The 16,723-nt window shown below is 46.1% G+C and overlaps 1 protein-coding gene across 3 annotated transcripts in view; it reads right to left on the bottom strand.

Annotated features, from left to right (window-relative positions):
• Positions 1-1,743: 1,743 nt before the first annotated feature.
• USO1 (USO1 vesicle transport factor) overlaps positions 1,744-16,723 on the bottom strand; it is a 33,316-nt gene continuing 18,336 nt past the window's right edge. For 2 of the 3 annotated variants that reach the window (XM_074148337.1, XM_074148335.1), the window contains 14 exons: positions 16,003-16,157; positions 15,544-15,755; positions 14,703-14,723; positions 10,668-10,778; positions 9,893-10,011; positions 9,616-9,797; positions 8,556-8,677; positions 7,652-7,790; positions 6,979-7,142; positions 6,677-6,766; positions 5,827-5,913; positions 4,015-4,113; positions 3,579-3,794; positions 1,744-2,710 (listed from right to left, as the gene is read on the bottom strand). In XM_074148337.1, coding sequence (XP_074004438.1) covers positions 2,633-2,710; positions 3,579-3,794; positions 4,015-4,113; positions 5,827-5,913; positions 6,677-6,766; positions 6,979-7,142; positions 7,652-7,790; positions 8,556-8,677; positions 9,616-9,797; positions 9,893-10,011; positions 10,668-10,778; positions 14,703-14,723; positions 15,544-15,755; positions 16,003-16,157 — 1,795 coding nt within the window. In that variant the 3' untranslated portion in view covers positions 1,744-2,632. The remainder of the gene's footprint in view (positions 2,711-3,578; positions 3,795-4,014; positions 4,114-5,826; positions 5,914-6,676; positions 6,767-6,978; positions 7,143-7,651; positions 7,791-8,555; positions 8,678-9,615; positions 9,798-9,892; positions 10,012-10,667; positions 10,779-14,702; positions 14,724-15,543; positions 15,756-16,002; positions 16,158-16,723) is intronic. The other variant, XM_074148336.1, reaches the window with a different exon arrangement.

Below are 16,723 nucleotides of genomic sequence, written 5' to 3' on the forward strand. Positions count from 1 at the left end.
TCATCAACAAAACAGGTTTTCTAATTGGGAAAAGTGCTTTGAACAGGCTTCTTTAAAACCTGTTTGTAACCAGTTTGTCCGTCTCCTGAACTTCCTACCCCACCTAGTTATCTCTTCCTCCTTTTTTTTTTTGCAGTTTCAAAAATTCTGAAGTTGCATCCAAAAGGAAGAACTTCCCAAGCATCACACTGCAGAGAAGGGCAGCAGAAAAATGCTGTGGCGTGCCGTGTCCAGGGCAGGTTGCCGGATGCTCCTGATCAAGATCAGGCCAGACCATCGCTCACGTGCCTTGTGCTTTCACATACCCAGTCTGTGCTTATGCTTATTTTTTCAGGTGATTCCGTCTCATCAGTGTAAGGAAAAGGTTTGTTTATTCTCCCTTATCTTCCTTTCTCTATTCCCCTTCCCTCCTAGGGCATGATCACGTACCAAAGAACAACTTTCACAAATATCTATTTATTTCTGCCCACAGCAGAAAGGCACCCAGGAGACAATAAAAGCATCTGGGGTGATGTAAAAGGTGCGTAGACTAGCGAAAGAGCCTGCAAGGTCACAGATCACCTAGTGGGACAGGGGGAGGGAAGAGCAGAAGGCCCTGCTGGCCCAGCTCTACCGGTCACCTCAGCTTTCCAGGTTCTCCAAATGTGCCAAAGCCACCAGGCTCCCTGACACTGCTCCCTCTCCACTGCCACCTTCCCCCTCTCCTGAAGGATCCAACACTTGCAAAGAAAAGCACAGTGACAGGGGAAGAGGCTCAAGCAGATATAAAGAAGTAGGTCTGTCTTGTCTAAACGGGGGTAGGACAAACTGCCACCATCTCCCTGGGGTACTGCTGCCACCAGCAAACAGCAGTGCCCTCACAGGACACCTAGGGACTGAAGCTGTCACCTCTGCCAGGGTTCATGAAAAAAGACCCTTAAGTCCATTAAAACTGACTTCCCAAGACATGCAGAAAGGAGCTCCCGTTGCTTCAGGTGGTAACACCGGTGACCGAATCACTCGGTGCCAATTTTAACTCCTTAAAAAGCAAGCATGCCCTTCCTTTCCACTCTTCTCTTAAAGTGCCGTGCTTAAAGCACACACAGCAGTAAACGAGACCAGAACTATCTAAATGCACTGAAAGGAGAAACAAAGGCACCCATGGCTTCCAACAGCCAGCAGTTTAGTTTAATGCTTGCAGAAGTCATCATGATGACAAAATTCAATTTAGGCAAGTCTAATCTAATGTGAGCATTAGAGGTCCTGACAAATAAAATAATCTAGATTAAATATAACCTGGTCTGGTGGGAGGTGTCCCTGCTCATGGGAGGGGGGTTGGAAGGCAATGATCTTTAAGGTCCCTTCCAACCCCGACCATTCTGTGATTCTATATAAGACCCGTACCATAAAGCGGAGGATAGAGTGCAAGCATGGAGCTTATTTAAACTACTCCTTCCAACAATCTCATGTTAAACACACACTGAGTCTATGAGGCAACTTGGAAAAAGTCTTTCTTTCCTGGTCTTCCTCAAGTTATCATTTGATTAAGGAATTATTTTATTTTTTAATATAGTTTTAAGGAAGTTAGGCAGTTACTGAGTTCTCTATTGTCAAAAAATGCAAAAACTGCACCAGCACCCCTGTGTACTCCACACAGTATATTATTACTTTCCTCTGCCATCCTAGCCTGGTTTTAGACAATTTTACATGTGTATTACAATATACGTTACTAAAGCAAGACAAGAGAATTAAATGAATGAGTACTAAGTGGAAATACCTATTTTTTTATTACCAAACAATGAAACTGATGCATTTACTGTATTCATTTTTTTCTTTTAAAATTTTATCTTTTATTCACTCGTCAAAAGCCAATAAGTTATATAAATCATAGTAGTTTTCATTTCCTTACTGAAGTAGTCAACAAGATTTTTTACTCATTTTTATGCTGACTCGGTAGCACGTTAGATCTTTAGAAAGAGTGTATTGGTCTTGGTCTTTCCACAGAGATTCTTCTTAGGAACGCTACCTTTCTTGTGCAGGTTTCCATGAAACCTCTTCCCCGTTATCCGCGTGGTGCTGGGGTTCCCCGGGAGGTTCCGGATGCAGACGTTCCAGGGGTGAAGGCACTCGAGGCTGGGCAGGTCCATCCGCACCCAGTGGCCACCACACGCCGCAGCCACCCCAGCCCTTCCACCTCGCCCCTGCTCCTGAAGGAAGCCATGAATTACACTGAAGCTCCGTGCTGAAGGCAGAGGCAATGATTCCATTGGAGAGATGTTAAACCAAATACTTTTGTATTTAATTACGTTAAGAGATCCAGAAGGTTAAAACCATAAGCAAATGCACAGAACTTCTGTCAATGACAATGAGCCGAGGCAGCAACATTGTCATCCTCATGCTTTAAACGGTGTCTAAAGCAACTTCTAAACAAGTACAATTTGGGATACTCATGTAGAACTTAAACAGTGATTTTTGTTTGCTTTACCTAGTATGAAGGGTTTTCAAACACTTCAGTAACTTATAACTAGTCCCACGGTTGCCATTCTCCCATCTGCTTCTCTAAGCAGATGTTCTGCTTTGTATACCAGTAATAGATTTTTTTTTCCCCCAATAACAATGCAATCTAGTTGTCATGGTAACACACAAAAGCATTCTAGTCTTGCTCCTCTTCGTCCCCATCCTCATCTTCATCTCCTTGATCTCCAGATTCAATATCATCTTCATCTTCAACCTGAAATGAAGACAGATCTGCCATGAGCAGTAACATCCCTTACTCCGATCCAACCTTCTGAAGGCAAGACCAGTGCTGAGGGAGCAGAAATCAGCCTGACCTCAAATTATCAAGCCGTATCCATTAGCACTTAATAAAGGCAACTGCCATCATGTGACACAGTTTTTAACTTGGCTGCTAAGGATGCCTGACTCCAGCACCACCCCATTCTGCCCAGTATGTCCCAGGAAGGAACCCCACATGCACTTCGGTTTCCCATACAGCTGTGTCAACCAAACCCCACATTCTTCACCAAATAGGCTGAGGAAGAAAATATGTCTGTCCAGGGCTTTGCAATGCCAGGAGTGAAGCTGCTGGAGTCTTCTAGGGTACCCTCTCCCTGTTTAGGTGATTTTAAAGTCAGACTGAAAGATTCTTTGCCTACACTTACCGGATCTGCACTTCCTACAAATACTTCTCAGTACAAATAATGCCTCAGTACAAATACCAGAGACTCTTTAAAACCCTATTCCTGCAGCAGAAGCTAAACCAGATGACTGCTGACTACCAAAACGGCATCTTCCTTTAGGAAGGATTGCATAAGTGACAGAATGATTGTCTCCTGACAGGAGACGCAGGCTGTAGCCTGGAGTTCAGCCACACTAACTGTGGCGCCACAGCTGGTTATGTCCACCTTAGGTCACACCTCCAGCTGCCAGTCACAAGGACTCTTCAAAGAAACAGCCCAGAAGATGAGGCTCCCAGACACTGCCCTGACAGTTTGTGGCACTGCTTAAGAAACAAAGACACCTCACCAGACATACTGGGTCAAGCACTGCTCAGACCCGCCTCGGCCCCGAGAACTCACTTGAGCCGTTGTTTTGCTTACCGGGACACCCAGATCCTTCAATTTGATCTTCAGCGCTGATAGTTTCTGATCCTGGTCAGCCAAAAGCACCAGCAGGTCATCCTGTTCTTTCTTTGATTCTGCAACTTCTTGCTGAAGTTTGCTTTTCTCATCTTGTAAGATAGCAACCGTACTGCTGGATGAATCCAGGTGCTGTTTTAGGGATTCTTTTTCCTCAGAAAGGGCTTTGACTTCACTCTGGCAAGAGGAAAAATCCCACTCCAGGTTACACCATAAGCACAGGAACAGCTGAAGCGAAGCCTTGTTTCCTCCAGACACATTCCGTAACTCCCTCTAACAGCTCTAGTCCCACCGAGTGCCCCGTGGCCTTGCTCCCCCCCACGTCCGTACCCGAACTCCCCTAACTGTCAGCAGCAGTCGGGCAGGTAGAAGCGTTTGGTGTTCACCCGCTACCAACCTTCAGCTCCTTTATTTCTTGCTCAAGCCGTCCCTCCAATTCAGAGCTGTTCGCTGCCACCGCACCGCTGTCTCCTAACGCGGGATCTGCACCTGCATTCTGGGGACAGGGAACTTGGCATCAGAGCGCTGAATGCCTCCCGTACAGAGCTAGCGAGCCAAGGCGTTATACAATCCATTGTGGAATTTAAAAGCACAATTTCTTCTTACAGCACAGCCAAGGTGGGATAGGTGGATACAGCCTGCACTGCAAGGCATCGGGACACAGACCTGTGCTTCCCGGGGTCTCAGTACACACATCTGCACATGCACACATGAAGGAGAACACAAGGTGCAACCCTTATTTCATACAAATTGCACTGCAAAAAGACTGTTAGGTTTTTTCCTAGGCAGACCCTGTCTATTTCAGGTCACCAGCCTTCACTCGGATGCTTCTGAAGTGCCAAAGATTCTTTTTTAATTCAGCTAAATATCCGAATCTTTGGATGTGACAACTAAAAATAGCAACAGTTTAGTCTCAGCCAGCCCTACCCAAAGTAGAGACGTAGTTTAGTAATGTGGGGGGTTCTTTTGTATGGTTTTCTTTTGGCTTTTTATCACAGTTAGGTTGATGGTTGGACTAGATGATCTTAAAGGTCCCTTCCAACCTAGGCAATTCTATGATAAAGTTATTACTTCCCAAGTGTGGCAGCTGCCTTTCAGCCAGAACCGCAACACGGCATGAACTCGGGACAATTCCTTCTGCAGCCACACCACGGGGAGGCCAGAGCTCTGGGACAGGTCTGTAGGATGGCGGTGGGGTGGCAGGGGGGAACGTGCCTCTGCCTCACGAGCACCCCGGCCAACACTTGTGCAGTGGCATCTTCTGTCAGAGCAGCTGGGACTCTGGACAGCGGGAGCGTTAAAAACCTTCTCTCAGATGAGCTGTACGTTGAATTAATCACTCGGTATTTTCCCTGCACAACTCCTCTTTCTCACAACACCAAAATTAGCATTTGGTGCACAAGTCAGACCACAGCAGCCAGAAGCAAGAGTTTAAGCGAGTCCAGTTACCACAGAGCAGCTGCCCTGGTTTTATTTTAGCTGAGTTCCCAGGCAGGAGCTCCCCTCCTGCTGCCTGAGCTCCGAACATCACATACCGCCACCATTCCTACTGCTCACGTGGCCCTGCTCCTGCAGCTTTATCTGTTTCCACAGCAGAGCTGTAACATCTCTAACATTTTCATCCAACTCATCGTCTAGGTTCTCCAGCTTAACATTCACTTTCTAATGCCCTTAGCTAGTTTTGAGGACACAATTGCATTTATTTAGCTATTCTATAAGGTTTATTGGCTACTCTTTTCAAAACACGGCTAAAAAAAGCTCCGGGGCATTTGGAGGTCTGCACAGCCAGGTGCACCTACCGTTTGCCATTCAACTGTACCTCAACTGTCTAATGAGTATCCTCGAGTGTTTGTCAGAATAACGATCCCTCTCAGGTACCTGCTATCATGCATTTGTGTCTCGAGATTATTTCCTTTGGTTAGGGTGCAAGCTTAGAACACCGATTAGTTGGTATTCCTTTGTTTAAAAATACCAATGACCAGCGGCCTCACGGAGCACTGGCTTGGCTGGATGTCCCCTCCTTCCTCAGGAGGGGAGGAATGTCTAGGGAACACATTCCTTCATTTAAAACGCTGCTGGAATCACTTGTGGATGCGTATTCTTAAAACGGGCTTGGTTTAGGACAACAGCTACAGACAGCATAAGCAGGGAAACAAAGTCTTCAAGATTTAGTCCCCAAAGAAAAAATAAGGAACTTTTTCACTGTTACCATTACTTGTAGCTTTTGATTCTCCATCTGAAGCTTCGAGATTTCTGCAGCCTGTAGTTGTACCTGAGTCCTGAGCATTTCTAATTCCTTTGGGAAACAAAGACAAACATACTTTTAGGATCATTTGACAAAGCAAGGTTCGCACTACATTTTTCTTTAATTAAACGCTTCCAGACTAACTGCTTCACACTAGCACATGTGAGAGGAAAGCTGTGTGTGTCTCAGAGAGAGCACAGCAACCATTTCTCTAAAAAACAAAACCAGTCAGCAACAGTCTTTTTTCAGTCTTTTCAGTCCTGCTCTTTTCTGTGGAATTGCCCAACCTGTCCCAGCCCCAGTGGTGTTCGTGAAGGTGTTCCACACGCTGGCATTCCATTAGCATCCTCTATATTCCTGGTGCAGGAGCCCAGTACGACTACAATTAATCCAGGCATTAGTTCTCTAATCAGAGAAACTCTGCTAGGTATTTTTTGAGCAACAGCTACCGTAAATTACTGAGTCTGCAGATGTTTAAACACTTACTCTATGCTGTACATCTAACACCTGGAAGCTTTCCTATCAACATTTAAAGATATGTTTTGCAATGGATAAACAGATAGATTTTGGAAGTCTGAAGAGCCAGCTGAAGGGTATTCTCCTGGCTCAAGCCTGCTCAGCAAAACCAACTGATTCATTTTTGGATGCATGATCTTGATGCTCCAAGATGAGTACCAGCATCCCATAAAGGTACACCAGTAAAAGCATCAACATGCTGAGGAGTCAGTGCTCCTCCCTGAGGTTGGACAAAGCTCCCATCCCTTCCCAAGCTACTGCTGCTCACCGCAGCTTTGCTGAAATACCCCAAATTCACCTTCTGTAGTTCGTTATTGTGCTCCAAGCTGCCAGATTTGCTGGTCTGTGAAGATTGCTCTGCTGTTCCCATTTCCAACTGTGAAGACTTCTGTAACAGCAACAGGAAAATCAGCCTTAGAACTAGACAGGCTAAATATAGTCATGTTGCCAGAACACAGAGCAAACTGTGTGCTTGCCTGATCAATGGTCCCAGTTACTGGACTGCCACCGTCCTGAGCACTTACACGGCTTACGGCTAATTACATTTGAGAACAGGAACTGGAAGCTGCACCGAGTTCTGCTGAGACGATTAGCACTTACCAATTTTTCTATCACAGAATCCTTTTCCCTTAACTGCCCTTGCAGCACTTCATGCTTGTTTTTCCATTCTTCCAACTCCTCTTTCAGTTTGCTCACTTCTTCCACCTGAATGCCATTCATCTGAAAGGTATCACTGTGGGAATTATGGTGCTGAGTGTCCTTTCCTAAAAGACAGTTTATAACAACAGTCACAAAACCCCAACGTTCATTTTGAAGGTAGCTTCAAACACACCAATTACAGTATTCACTGCCCGTCCCCCTCCGGCCCCCCTGGGCAGTACAAGCCATTCTAACTCAAGAACCAATGCAGAGTATTTAAGAATTCTCTGTCAAAAGCTGAATAAAGAGCTGAATAAATTATACCTCGTTCCCATTTTCAGGCTGTCCTCTCAGTTCTCACTGTGCTTTATTCTGTGAGTTTGAGGGCACTTAAAGCAAAATCTAGCATTTTTAGATAATAAAGCAAAATCTGATGCTTAATCAATATTGTTTGACCAATATCAACTTGCAAAAAGTGTATTTTATCTCTACAGGAAGTTTTGATATGCTGCAGGACACACAACAGCGTGCCAGAAGGGACAGAAGCGTGGCTGCTGGAGCTGTTCCGTACCTCACCATAAGTCACACAATCTGCACTAGTAAGATTCTTTTTTATTACTCTTTCTGAACCTACCCAGCTGTACTTTAAGGAGATTATATTGGTCCTTATGCTGCTGGATCTGCGACACTTGCTGTGTAACTGTTGCTTGGAGCTGTTCGTTCTGAGATGTTAAAGTGTTAACTCGCTGTTTTAATTCTTCAAGCTCCTGGTCCTGTGAGAGGGGGGGGAAAAAAAGGCACTTCAGGTAATACCGCTTTTGAATACAATACTGTCAGTAGGGCAAATAAAGACAGACAGACCGACCTCAACTGCACCATTCCACGGTACCAGTTAGTGACACTGTCTGTGCTACCTGTGACAGATGAGCAGAAAAGCCCCACACAAACCTAGACAGCTATTCCTAGGAAACGTGCCCCTTAATTCCACATGTACCTCTATATTCTGTGTCCATTCCAGATCCCTGAACTGGAAACACCCGCTTCAGTTCCCCGTTAGCTGTTTAAGTTAATTAGCTTTGCTCCTCTACTTCTCAGTCTAAGCTGTGGCAACAAGTGAACTACCCTTGCGGAAAAGAACCTGAGAGTCCAAGCACAGGAGGTTTACCCAAACTTCACTGCCCAACCTCATCTCTTCTCTCAGCCACACGTCACCTGTCAGCTTGTCAGAGGTGAGAGCACTGAGCTCACAATTACATCTCTCTGCCAAGGGCTGTGAGATCTCTCCAGTTACTCATTTGAAAAGAAACACTTGGACACAGACAAGCGCAGACGTACCCCGGGGAAAGAATCAAACTTAACCAGTGTTCTGAACACCGACATTTCAGTTAAACCAGAACTTGGCTGAAGTGTTTTTAGAAGCGTTTCTCCGTTCCTTGTTACTTGTTTTGGAACAGGGGGTATCAAACTGCACTGCAGTGCCTCCAAAAGCCAGAACCAACAGCTTCTGGAGACACAGGTGTAGCCTAACTCCCTCTTACCTGCTCCCTGATGACTTTCTTGTAGTGAGTCACAATGTTGTCATGCTGTTCCAATGTCTTCTTCACTTCCTCCTCCTTTTTATCTTCCTCACTGGACTTGTAAATAGCTTTACTTATGACACCTGTCAAAAACAGGAAAGCCCGGTTCACACATCTCTTGTCCTCAAAACAGTCTCACAGCCTCACCGAGTGTAACTCGGTTTGTGGCATTAGAAACTCAACCTGCACTTTAAAAAAAAGCAACTGTCACAAACAGGTTTAAGAAAATAGGAAACAGCAATCTTTTTATAGCAAGGTTTGCACGCGTACTGCTTTACACAGGTTTAGAAGAGCAAATGGGTGTTTTGAGTCCTTCCCATTAGAAAAGGTGTGTTTGACTTGCATTATGGCTCCGCTACAACTGATGCCCAAGTGGTCGTGCAGGTAATTGAAAAACACAGGACTACAAGGGCAACCTGCAGATGAAACACAACTGGCCAAAACGCAAATGGGCAAAACCATCCTCACTGGTGGTGCTTCAAGGCGTTCTCCTTCTCCAGACTGAGTTAAGTTGGGCAATATTAACAGACAGGACGTTAGTTAGATGTGCAGGATGATGACAACCTGTCTCTTTTGTGAAGGACAGAAAGCCCTATCATTTTCTAACAAGCCAGGAAATTCAGCATTCATGATTTTTCTTAATGAATCAGTTAGAAACAGCAACTATCTAGATTGTCCATTTCCACAAATCAAGCTTCTGGGACCATGGTAAATGCTCAGTACGTCAGTCGCTGTGTGAGCACAGGTAAATGCTCCTCTTGGCCAGTGTGGTAACTCAGAAGAATCATTTCACCTAAAAATATTATCAAGTTATCCAGTTCATAGTATCAGAGTATCTTTACCAAATGCTTGAACTGCGAGCTTGGGTATATGATTACTTGCAGCTATTACAGTAACACAGTTTTCAGAATACTCCGTTTTGGTATCATCACACCACTTTGAAGAGGGCTACATTCAGCACATCTGGTAGTTCAGTCACCAGTTCATCACAAAATCTAAAGAAACGAGGATAGCATCTCACCTTCCAGCTCCTTCACCAGCTTGGTAAATTCATGATCAAACATCATGTGGTCTGGGCTAGAAAAACTAGGCTGTGGTTTCTGAGCAGCTCTGGAATAAAGTTCATGTTTGCTAATGAAGCCCAGCTTCTCAATGAAGTTCTCCCTGCCAATCCTCTTCTCGATCAGCTGTTTCAGCTTCTCTCTGAAAGGCAGAGACAAATTAATCACAGCACAACACTTGGAAGAGAAATGAACCCATCCTGGGTTCCCATGGTCTGTTCCATCCATCATACTTACTTCCTGTAATTTTCGAGGGAATTGTCATTGTAGTAGATGGAAATGCCAAGCAAAAGCGCACACAGGCCTTGGACGAGCTGCTCCTCTTCTCCAAGGTTTTCAGCGATCTGCCCTGTGAGCTAGAGCTCTTGTTAAGGATATTTGAGGTATTTCATGAGCACGATACACGTAACATACTTCTCCCTATATAAACTCTCATTAAAATTATTTTCACATGTAAAACCAAGCTGGATTAGGAAGCAGCCAAAATAGCTGATGAAACCCTGGCAAAGCTGGCTTTTATTTTTGAAGGATTTGGGTAAGCAGTGGTTTCCCTGAAATTTCTTTCCTCGGTAACTGTCTGCTCAACCAAAGAGATTTAGTTGTTCCAAAACAGACTTTCAGTTTAGGCAAGGTGACAGTTTAGCCAGATCTTTTTCCTGAAAAGCAAGTACAGATATTAGCTTGAGCAGCAGTAGGAAGCATTCTTCCTACCTCTTGGGTATAGTGTAAGTCACACTAAAAATATCACTGGGCTTGTTGCAATAAAAACACTCTTTTGCTGGCAGAATGCTGGCTTTCCGCTGTACTGTAATTTACGTGAGCGTCTCACAGACAGGTCAGCAAACACACAGCACTCTCAGCAACAGCTGGTCCTGTCTCTTCTCCCAAGGCGTTTTCTTTTATGTCGTGGGGTGTCCCTGCAAGGTGACCTGGATAAACATTTCACTTGCACGTGAATAATCCAAGAGATTCCCAGGGCAGCGGTTCTCCTCCGCAGGCAGGCGAAGGATACGAAAGGTACGTTGGCTGGATTGTGCAGGAAGTGGGTGACGGCGATGGAGCAGTTGCTCAGCCACGTGCAAAGCAGCATCAGAAGCCCGACCCTCGTCTGTACTTTGCTGCCCTGAAAAGGATGAGACCCCCCACATCGTCATCTTTCCACAGCGGAGCACTAAAACACAAAAAAAAGCTGCACCCATTCAGAACTCACCCACTTTCACCTCATGGTTTTAAAAACAAGTAGTCACGTCTTTCAAAATCCCCATTTGTTAGTTACACTGAACACAGCTTTAGTGCTTTAATGAAACCGGTATTAAACCACTCATATTTAACTGTTTTCAGAGCAAAACAACAAGCAACACAGATGTGAAGTATGACTTAAGGCAAATTAGCACCAATATAAAATCGTAACAAATTAGTTCTGCACTTATAATTAATACTAGGGTAAGACGAAGGAACACACACACAACCCCTGTAAAGAAGGAACAGGGTGTAAGTTAAAGTCGGGCAAGGATTCCCTGTAAGAAGAGATGCATCAAGACCTCCCCTGCTGACTGAAAACTGCCATGCGTTCCTAATGCTATTTTCCAAGTAAAGAAAGAGAATACTGGAGTGGCTTTTGGTTCAATACACACATTGAGCCAGCAAGAGGAACACTAACTGCAGTATTTGGTTTTGTTAATTAGGGAAAATTAGTTTTGATCTGCAAATTGACTGTCTTCTCACTTCTGCCCCCCTTGTCTTTGCTGCAGATCCCGTGGGCACAGGACAGACACACATCGCTTCCGACAGCCTGCATTCGGAAGGCAACCAAAGAAAACGTTCCCTGCATGGAAAACTAAACTTCACACAGCACTGAACAAATTGGGTAGAGAAACTGGAAGCTAAAGTCAAGTCTCGAAGGCAAGATGGGGCATATGGAACTGCTGGGCTATCTTCAAAAGGGGTCAAGAAAACACACTGGAAGGAGCGGTCACAGGGATGAAGACAGGGGGAAGAGAGAAGTGTTCATCAACAGCAAAGGAGGAGGCTGTGCTTGAGTTATCTGCACTTGTGACACTGAACTTCCATCCTTCCTCTGATAACGTGCTTCAGGGCTGGAGGCAGTGTTATTTTTAACTGTAGCTAAGCATTAAAAAAGAAAAGCCCCTCAAGGTCTTTGGATGAGCCAGTCCCAGTTTGCCCGTGGAAACGGGCAGTGAGCCGCAGTCTGGCAAGAAGCTCTTCTGTGCAGGCTCCCAGCTGCCCCAGTGCCACCACGGACCACAGGACGGCCAGGAACTGCGTCTAGCAACTCCAGAAGAAAATACCAAGCTCTGAAGAGATTGCCTTCAGGGACTCCCTTCCGAGGTGCTGTGATTTGCTGCAGTCTATCACCATCGCTAGGATGAAACCCTCTCCTTAAAGGAGGAGAGCACAGGTTACAGACAGAGACTGTGGCAGCCATCCCGAACGCTGCACAGGTAGAAGAGGAAGCACCTGGTCCTTCTTCATCATCATTTCTTCCAGAGTCCCAAGTGAAGTGTTGGAACAGCAGAGGACACAGTGATCACCACCAACTGCACAGCCCCTGCCTGCTGCGTGTCACGGTGAGTACTACACACCCTGATACCAGCCTCTGCTCAGTCTTTCTGTGACCCTCTCGTGCTGTTGCATTAACACACAGATGGTCTGCCATGCTGCTGCCCTTCCAGCTGGATGCCACAACTGGTTTCCACCCACCTAGACCTCACTGCAAATTGCCTAGTCCCCACCAAACTCTGTTCTCCTCTTGCCCTCTCCTTTCCTCTGGACCAGCTCATTTAGCTTTCCCCGTCACCATTGTGCATTTCCTCTGCCCACCTTGCACTTGGTAATTAATGATTTGTATGCAACACAGCACTTTCAGATCTCTGCTCATGAGGTGACATTCATTTCCAAGACAGTCGAATGACAAGACATGTTTAAGAGATACTCACTGTCCTGTAGCGGGTTTACGTTTTATTCCCCACTAGGTAAGGCCCAGAAGTGTGTTCACACTCCAGGCGGAACGTGAATTGAGACACAGGGTGACAAATCACAGCTCTTACAAGCTCACACAATCATCTGCCACACCACACGGGCGTAATGAACTACAAGAACATGGTCTCGTCAAGCAGCTTGGTTGAAGAACCTGCTGGCAGGGGATGTGCTCCCTCGTTGCCACCTCCCAGAACTAGAGGGTGACTGAAGTTGAAAGGGACCCTGAAAATCACATAGGCTGTGCACTGCTTTAGCACAAGCGCGCTGTAAAAGCACCAGTTCTGCCCAAATTACTTCCAGATTAGATGCAGCAACAGCCTCGTGACCTGCCAACGGGGTAACATGCCTCAGAAGCCCCTTTGGGGAAACGGGACCCCAAAGCAGCAGTGCTGAAGGATGGAGAGTCCTTGCACACACAGGATGGTTGGATCATCCACCCTGCACCCTTGCAGTGGTGGATGCACCACTGCGCAAGTGACAAGAAAACTGCCTTTGTTTCCCCCATTTATTGCTCCTCACACCTCAGACTGCTTCAAAACTGCTGAAAATACCTTCTCCCCCATCCTTCCATTTAGAGGAGAGCCATGCCCTTCCCCATGCCCACCCTTAGAGTCTCCAGCAAACCTAAGAACAGGCCGCTTTGGCTTCACCACCTCCACCCAGCTCCTATTTCTACAAACGCCAGACTTTGCTACGCTTAACCAGTTTAATTGCTGACAGTCTGCATTTAATCCCCAGTAACCACCCAGCAACACCGCTTTCACCCTGTTGGGACTGGCAAGAGTTACTTGGAGCAACCAGAATCAGTCCAAGGAAGTTAGAAGTTCAGAGTGAATAATTACTGATAGAATGGCCATGGCACCTAATTATCTGTGCAGAGACATCAGTCCCGCCAAGGTACTAGTTGTCAGGAGATGGAGTCAGTTCTCCCCTAACTGAACAAGAAGAAATGCTTCAAGCAGAACAAAAAAGCAATGAGAAACCCTTTTCCCCTCTCTTAAGTTTACAAATCCTTGCTCTTATTGTCCCAACACTATTAGCCAGTTGGGAATCACTGCTGTCACTGGGGACTTGCCCTCCAGCACGGTGCTTCTTAGGAGAACACTGGTAAAAGCATCCCTTATCTGGTCAGAAACACAAAGTTACTTTAGCTTGTGCGACCCGGCATTTACAGCCCACGTTATCTGCTGGGAGCAGTCGCAAGCCATATTTATTCTCAAGCACTGCACACTATTCTGAGGTCAAATTAACACGTTCTGCCTCAGGATTTCCACACTGTCCAAAACACCCTCTCTGAAAAAGAAATAGTACAGCGCTATTTCCCAGACACACCACGGTAACGCCTGCTGCGACAGATGACAGCTCTGCATGGCTGCTGCCCTACAGGGCTGTACAGGGCTGGTACAACACTACCCCTCCCCTCAGGACAAATGTGGTGAATAAAGGAGACAATTCCACAGCTGCGATATTTTGGAAGTGGGTTTTTTCTGCCGCTGATAACCAACACAGCCGGAAAGTCAAACAACTCCCTTCGGGGGTCCCTGCTAGTGAGGAGACCCCTGCCCTTCACAACTAGCAGCTCCAAGGTTAAACCCTCTGCTGGTAAGTAAACGTACACAGTGGCCACAAGGCAGGTTAAACACAGTTTTTCTTTTAGCACCAGGAAACCAGCAGCATGTTCCCACTTCGCATCGTACCAGCTGTGTGCTACAGCCCAGTCTGAGTAAACAGCATTTCCAACGGTTTTATTAATTTTTCTTACAAGGAAGCGCATCTGCCGGGTGAAGAGATGGTGAGTGAGTCTGTCCCACTGGAAAGAAAGCACCCGTGCTCCCCAAGATCTCTATCCCATAGTTTTGTGGAGCACCCCCAGAGAATCCCCTGGAGACATAGAAAGGGGAAAACCCAAACCCAACCGCAACACAAAGCTGTGAGTGGAAACACATCAAAAAGCAGTTAAAGAAAACCTTCCCAGCAAAACCCAAGACAAGAGGAAAAGGCCTGCTTGTGGCAAGAAAACGCCGAAGCTATGCCGAAAAATACATACCCGTCTGTCGATCTTATCACCCTGCAAGTTACACACACATTACTTGAGAACCTTGAAGTGGAACACATTTCAGAAACATCCCCCCAAAGTTTGAGTCCCTTCTATCATTGAAGGCTGAAGAGCCCCAGGCAGTTTTACCGACTCACATTGACCTTAGGCAAGAATGCCAGGAAAAGGATAAAAAGGAGTATTGTCCGTTTTCAGGTAAAGCACATTCTAAAAGTTCAAAATTCCAGCACTAGGCCATTATTCTCAAATGCAGGAAAGTCTAATTGCTGCCAGAGTTATTGCTCCCCATTATTACAGCCATTTGGGGAAAAAGTATGCGTAATGGAAGGGAATGGCACCAGGGAGAGTGGGCTGGGAGGTGAAGAGCACTCGCGTGTCATTTGCAAAGCCGGATGTTTAAATGATGAACAAGTTCAAAAAAGCTTTTAGCTTCGAACAGCCAACCCAACAACAATCAATACGTGAGAGCCTGGTATTTTAAGGGTGTTTAAGTTAGCAGTTCCAGGTTAAATACTAACCAGGCACCTCTTCAGCAACAAAATGTGATTGTGGATCCTGCCAGTTTGCCTGGTCTTTTACACCAGGTTTAAGGTCTGGATGCTCTAGGACCCTCTGCCTACTGAGAGCAGGCAATGGCGGGCAGCCGGCGCTGATAAAAAAGCAACATTTGCTGCTTTTCTCCTGTCCCTGAACCATACAGTGCTTTAGGCAAAGCAAAAGAGCGAGAATCCTCCTCCTCGTGAAGCCAGCCCCCGTGCCTTGCTGCGATGAGCCTGCACAGGAGCAGCACTCTCCCTGGATACCCGGATTTTCACCCCAAAAGGGTGCGTACCTGGGAGAGGATGTTGGTGCACTGCTGCAGCAGCGACACCGGCGGGTTGCCGATGCTGGTGGCCAGCTGGACTCGCAGGAGCTGCTCTTTCAGAGTGGCGTTTTCCTGCAGCGCGTGGGCCAGGGCCACGGCCGCGCACCAGTTTGAGAGGGAATCCGTGGAAAAGAGGCCCCCGCAGAGCAGCTGACCAGCCGAGACGGAGTTACCTGTAGCTACCGGAACGGCCGAGAGGTACCGGTGAGATTAAAACAAAACCAGCAAAATTAAGACATCAACATACAGTTAAAACCCAGAAAAATTAAACTAGTGAAGTTTTAGAGAAATCATAAGCCAAATCATCTCGCTTGGATGGGACACTTAATGGCAGTCACATAATTTCACAAAAAGACAGGAGTTGATGCCTTAAACATTAATTAGTGCCAGTTCACAGCTCACTGCAGGGACGTTAGCCGTGCGTACCGTCAATGGTAGATGGCAGGAGCGTTGAAACGATTTCTCCTTGTCCTTTTTGGTTTTTGTACAAGAAGCACTGGAAGCAGTAGAGCACAGCACACCGTAGCACAAAAGGCTGCCTTTCGTTTACCATGGACATGAGGAGCACTACAATGGCAGGCCTGTTGGGGCAGGAAAGAGAAAACCGTTAGAACAAAGTTGTGAATGAAGACAACCGCAGACACACAATTAGTGTATTCCCCAGGTAAGAAACGAGGCTTTTGCCCACTCCATCTATTACCGTTTCACACATTTGAGTAAAACCTTTTAGAACACAAACCCATAGATTCATTATAAGTGACTGCAATGAGCTAGAGCTCCTCCGCAATATTCCCATCTCCCACCGAGTCCCTGCTGCGCCCTGCCAGCTTCGGTAACACTGCAGAGAGAAGATGCCTCCTAAGGCCACTAGCAACTTGGAATGCCCTTTTTCTGCCCTCACATTCAAATGCTGGGATAAAAAAATCTCATTACACTAACACTTGCTGGTCCCCAGTCTGAGTAAATATCCATTACCTGCCTATTTTCCCAGCCTCTTTGTCCTCTGGCTGACAGCAGCAGCTCGTCCCCATCTAGGAATTTCTCAACTATTGCTCATACACTTTTTCAGGCTCCACATAACAAATAAAATTAGTTCTAGGTCTCATCTCTGTGGAAACACACCTGACACCTTCGTGCTGTATCTAAT

The sequence above is a fragment of the Numenius arquata genome, chromosome 5, assembly GCF_964106895.1.
Source record: "Numenius arquata chromosome 5, bNumArq3.hap1.1, whole genome shotgun sequence".
NCBI lineage: Eukaryota > Metazoa > Chordata > Aves > Charadriiformes > Scolopacidae > Numenius > Numenius arquata.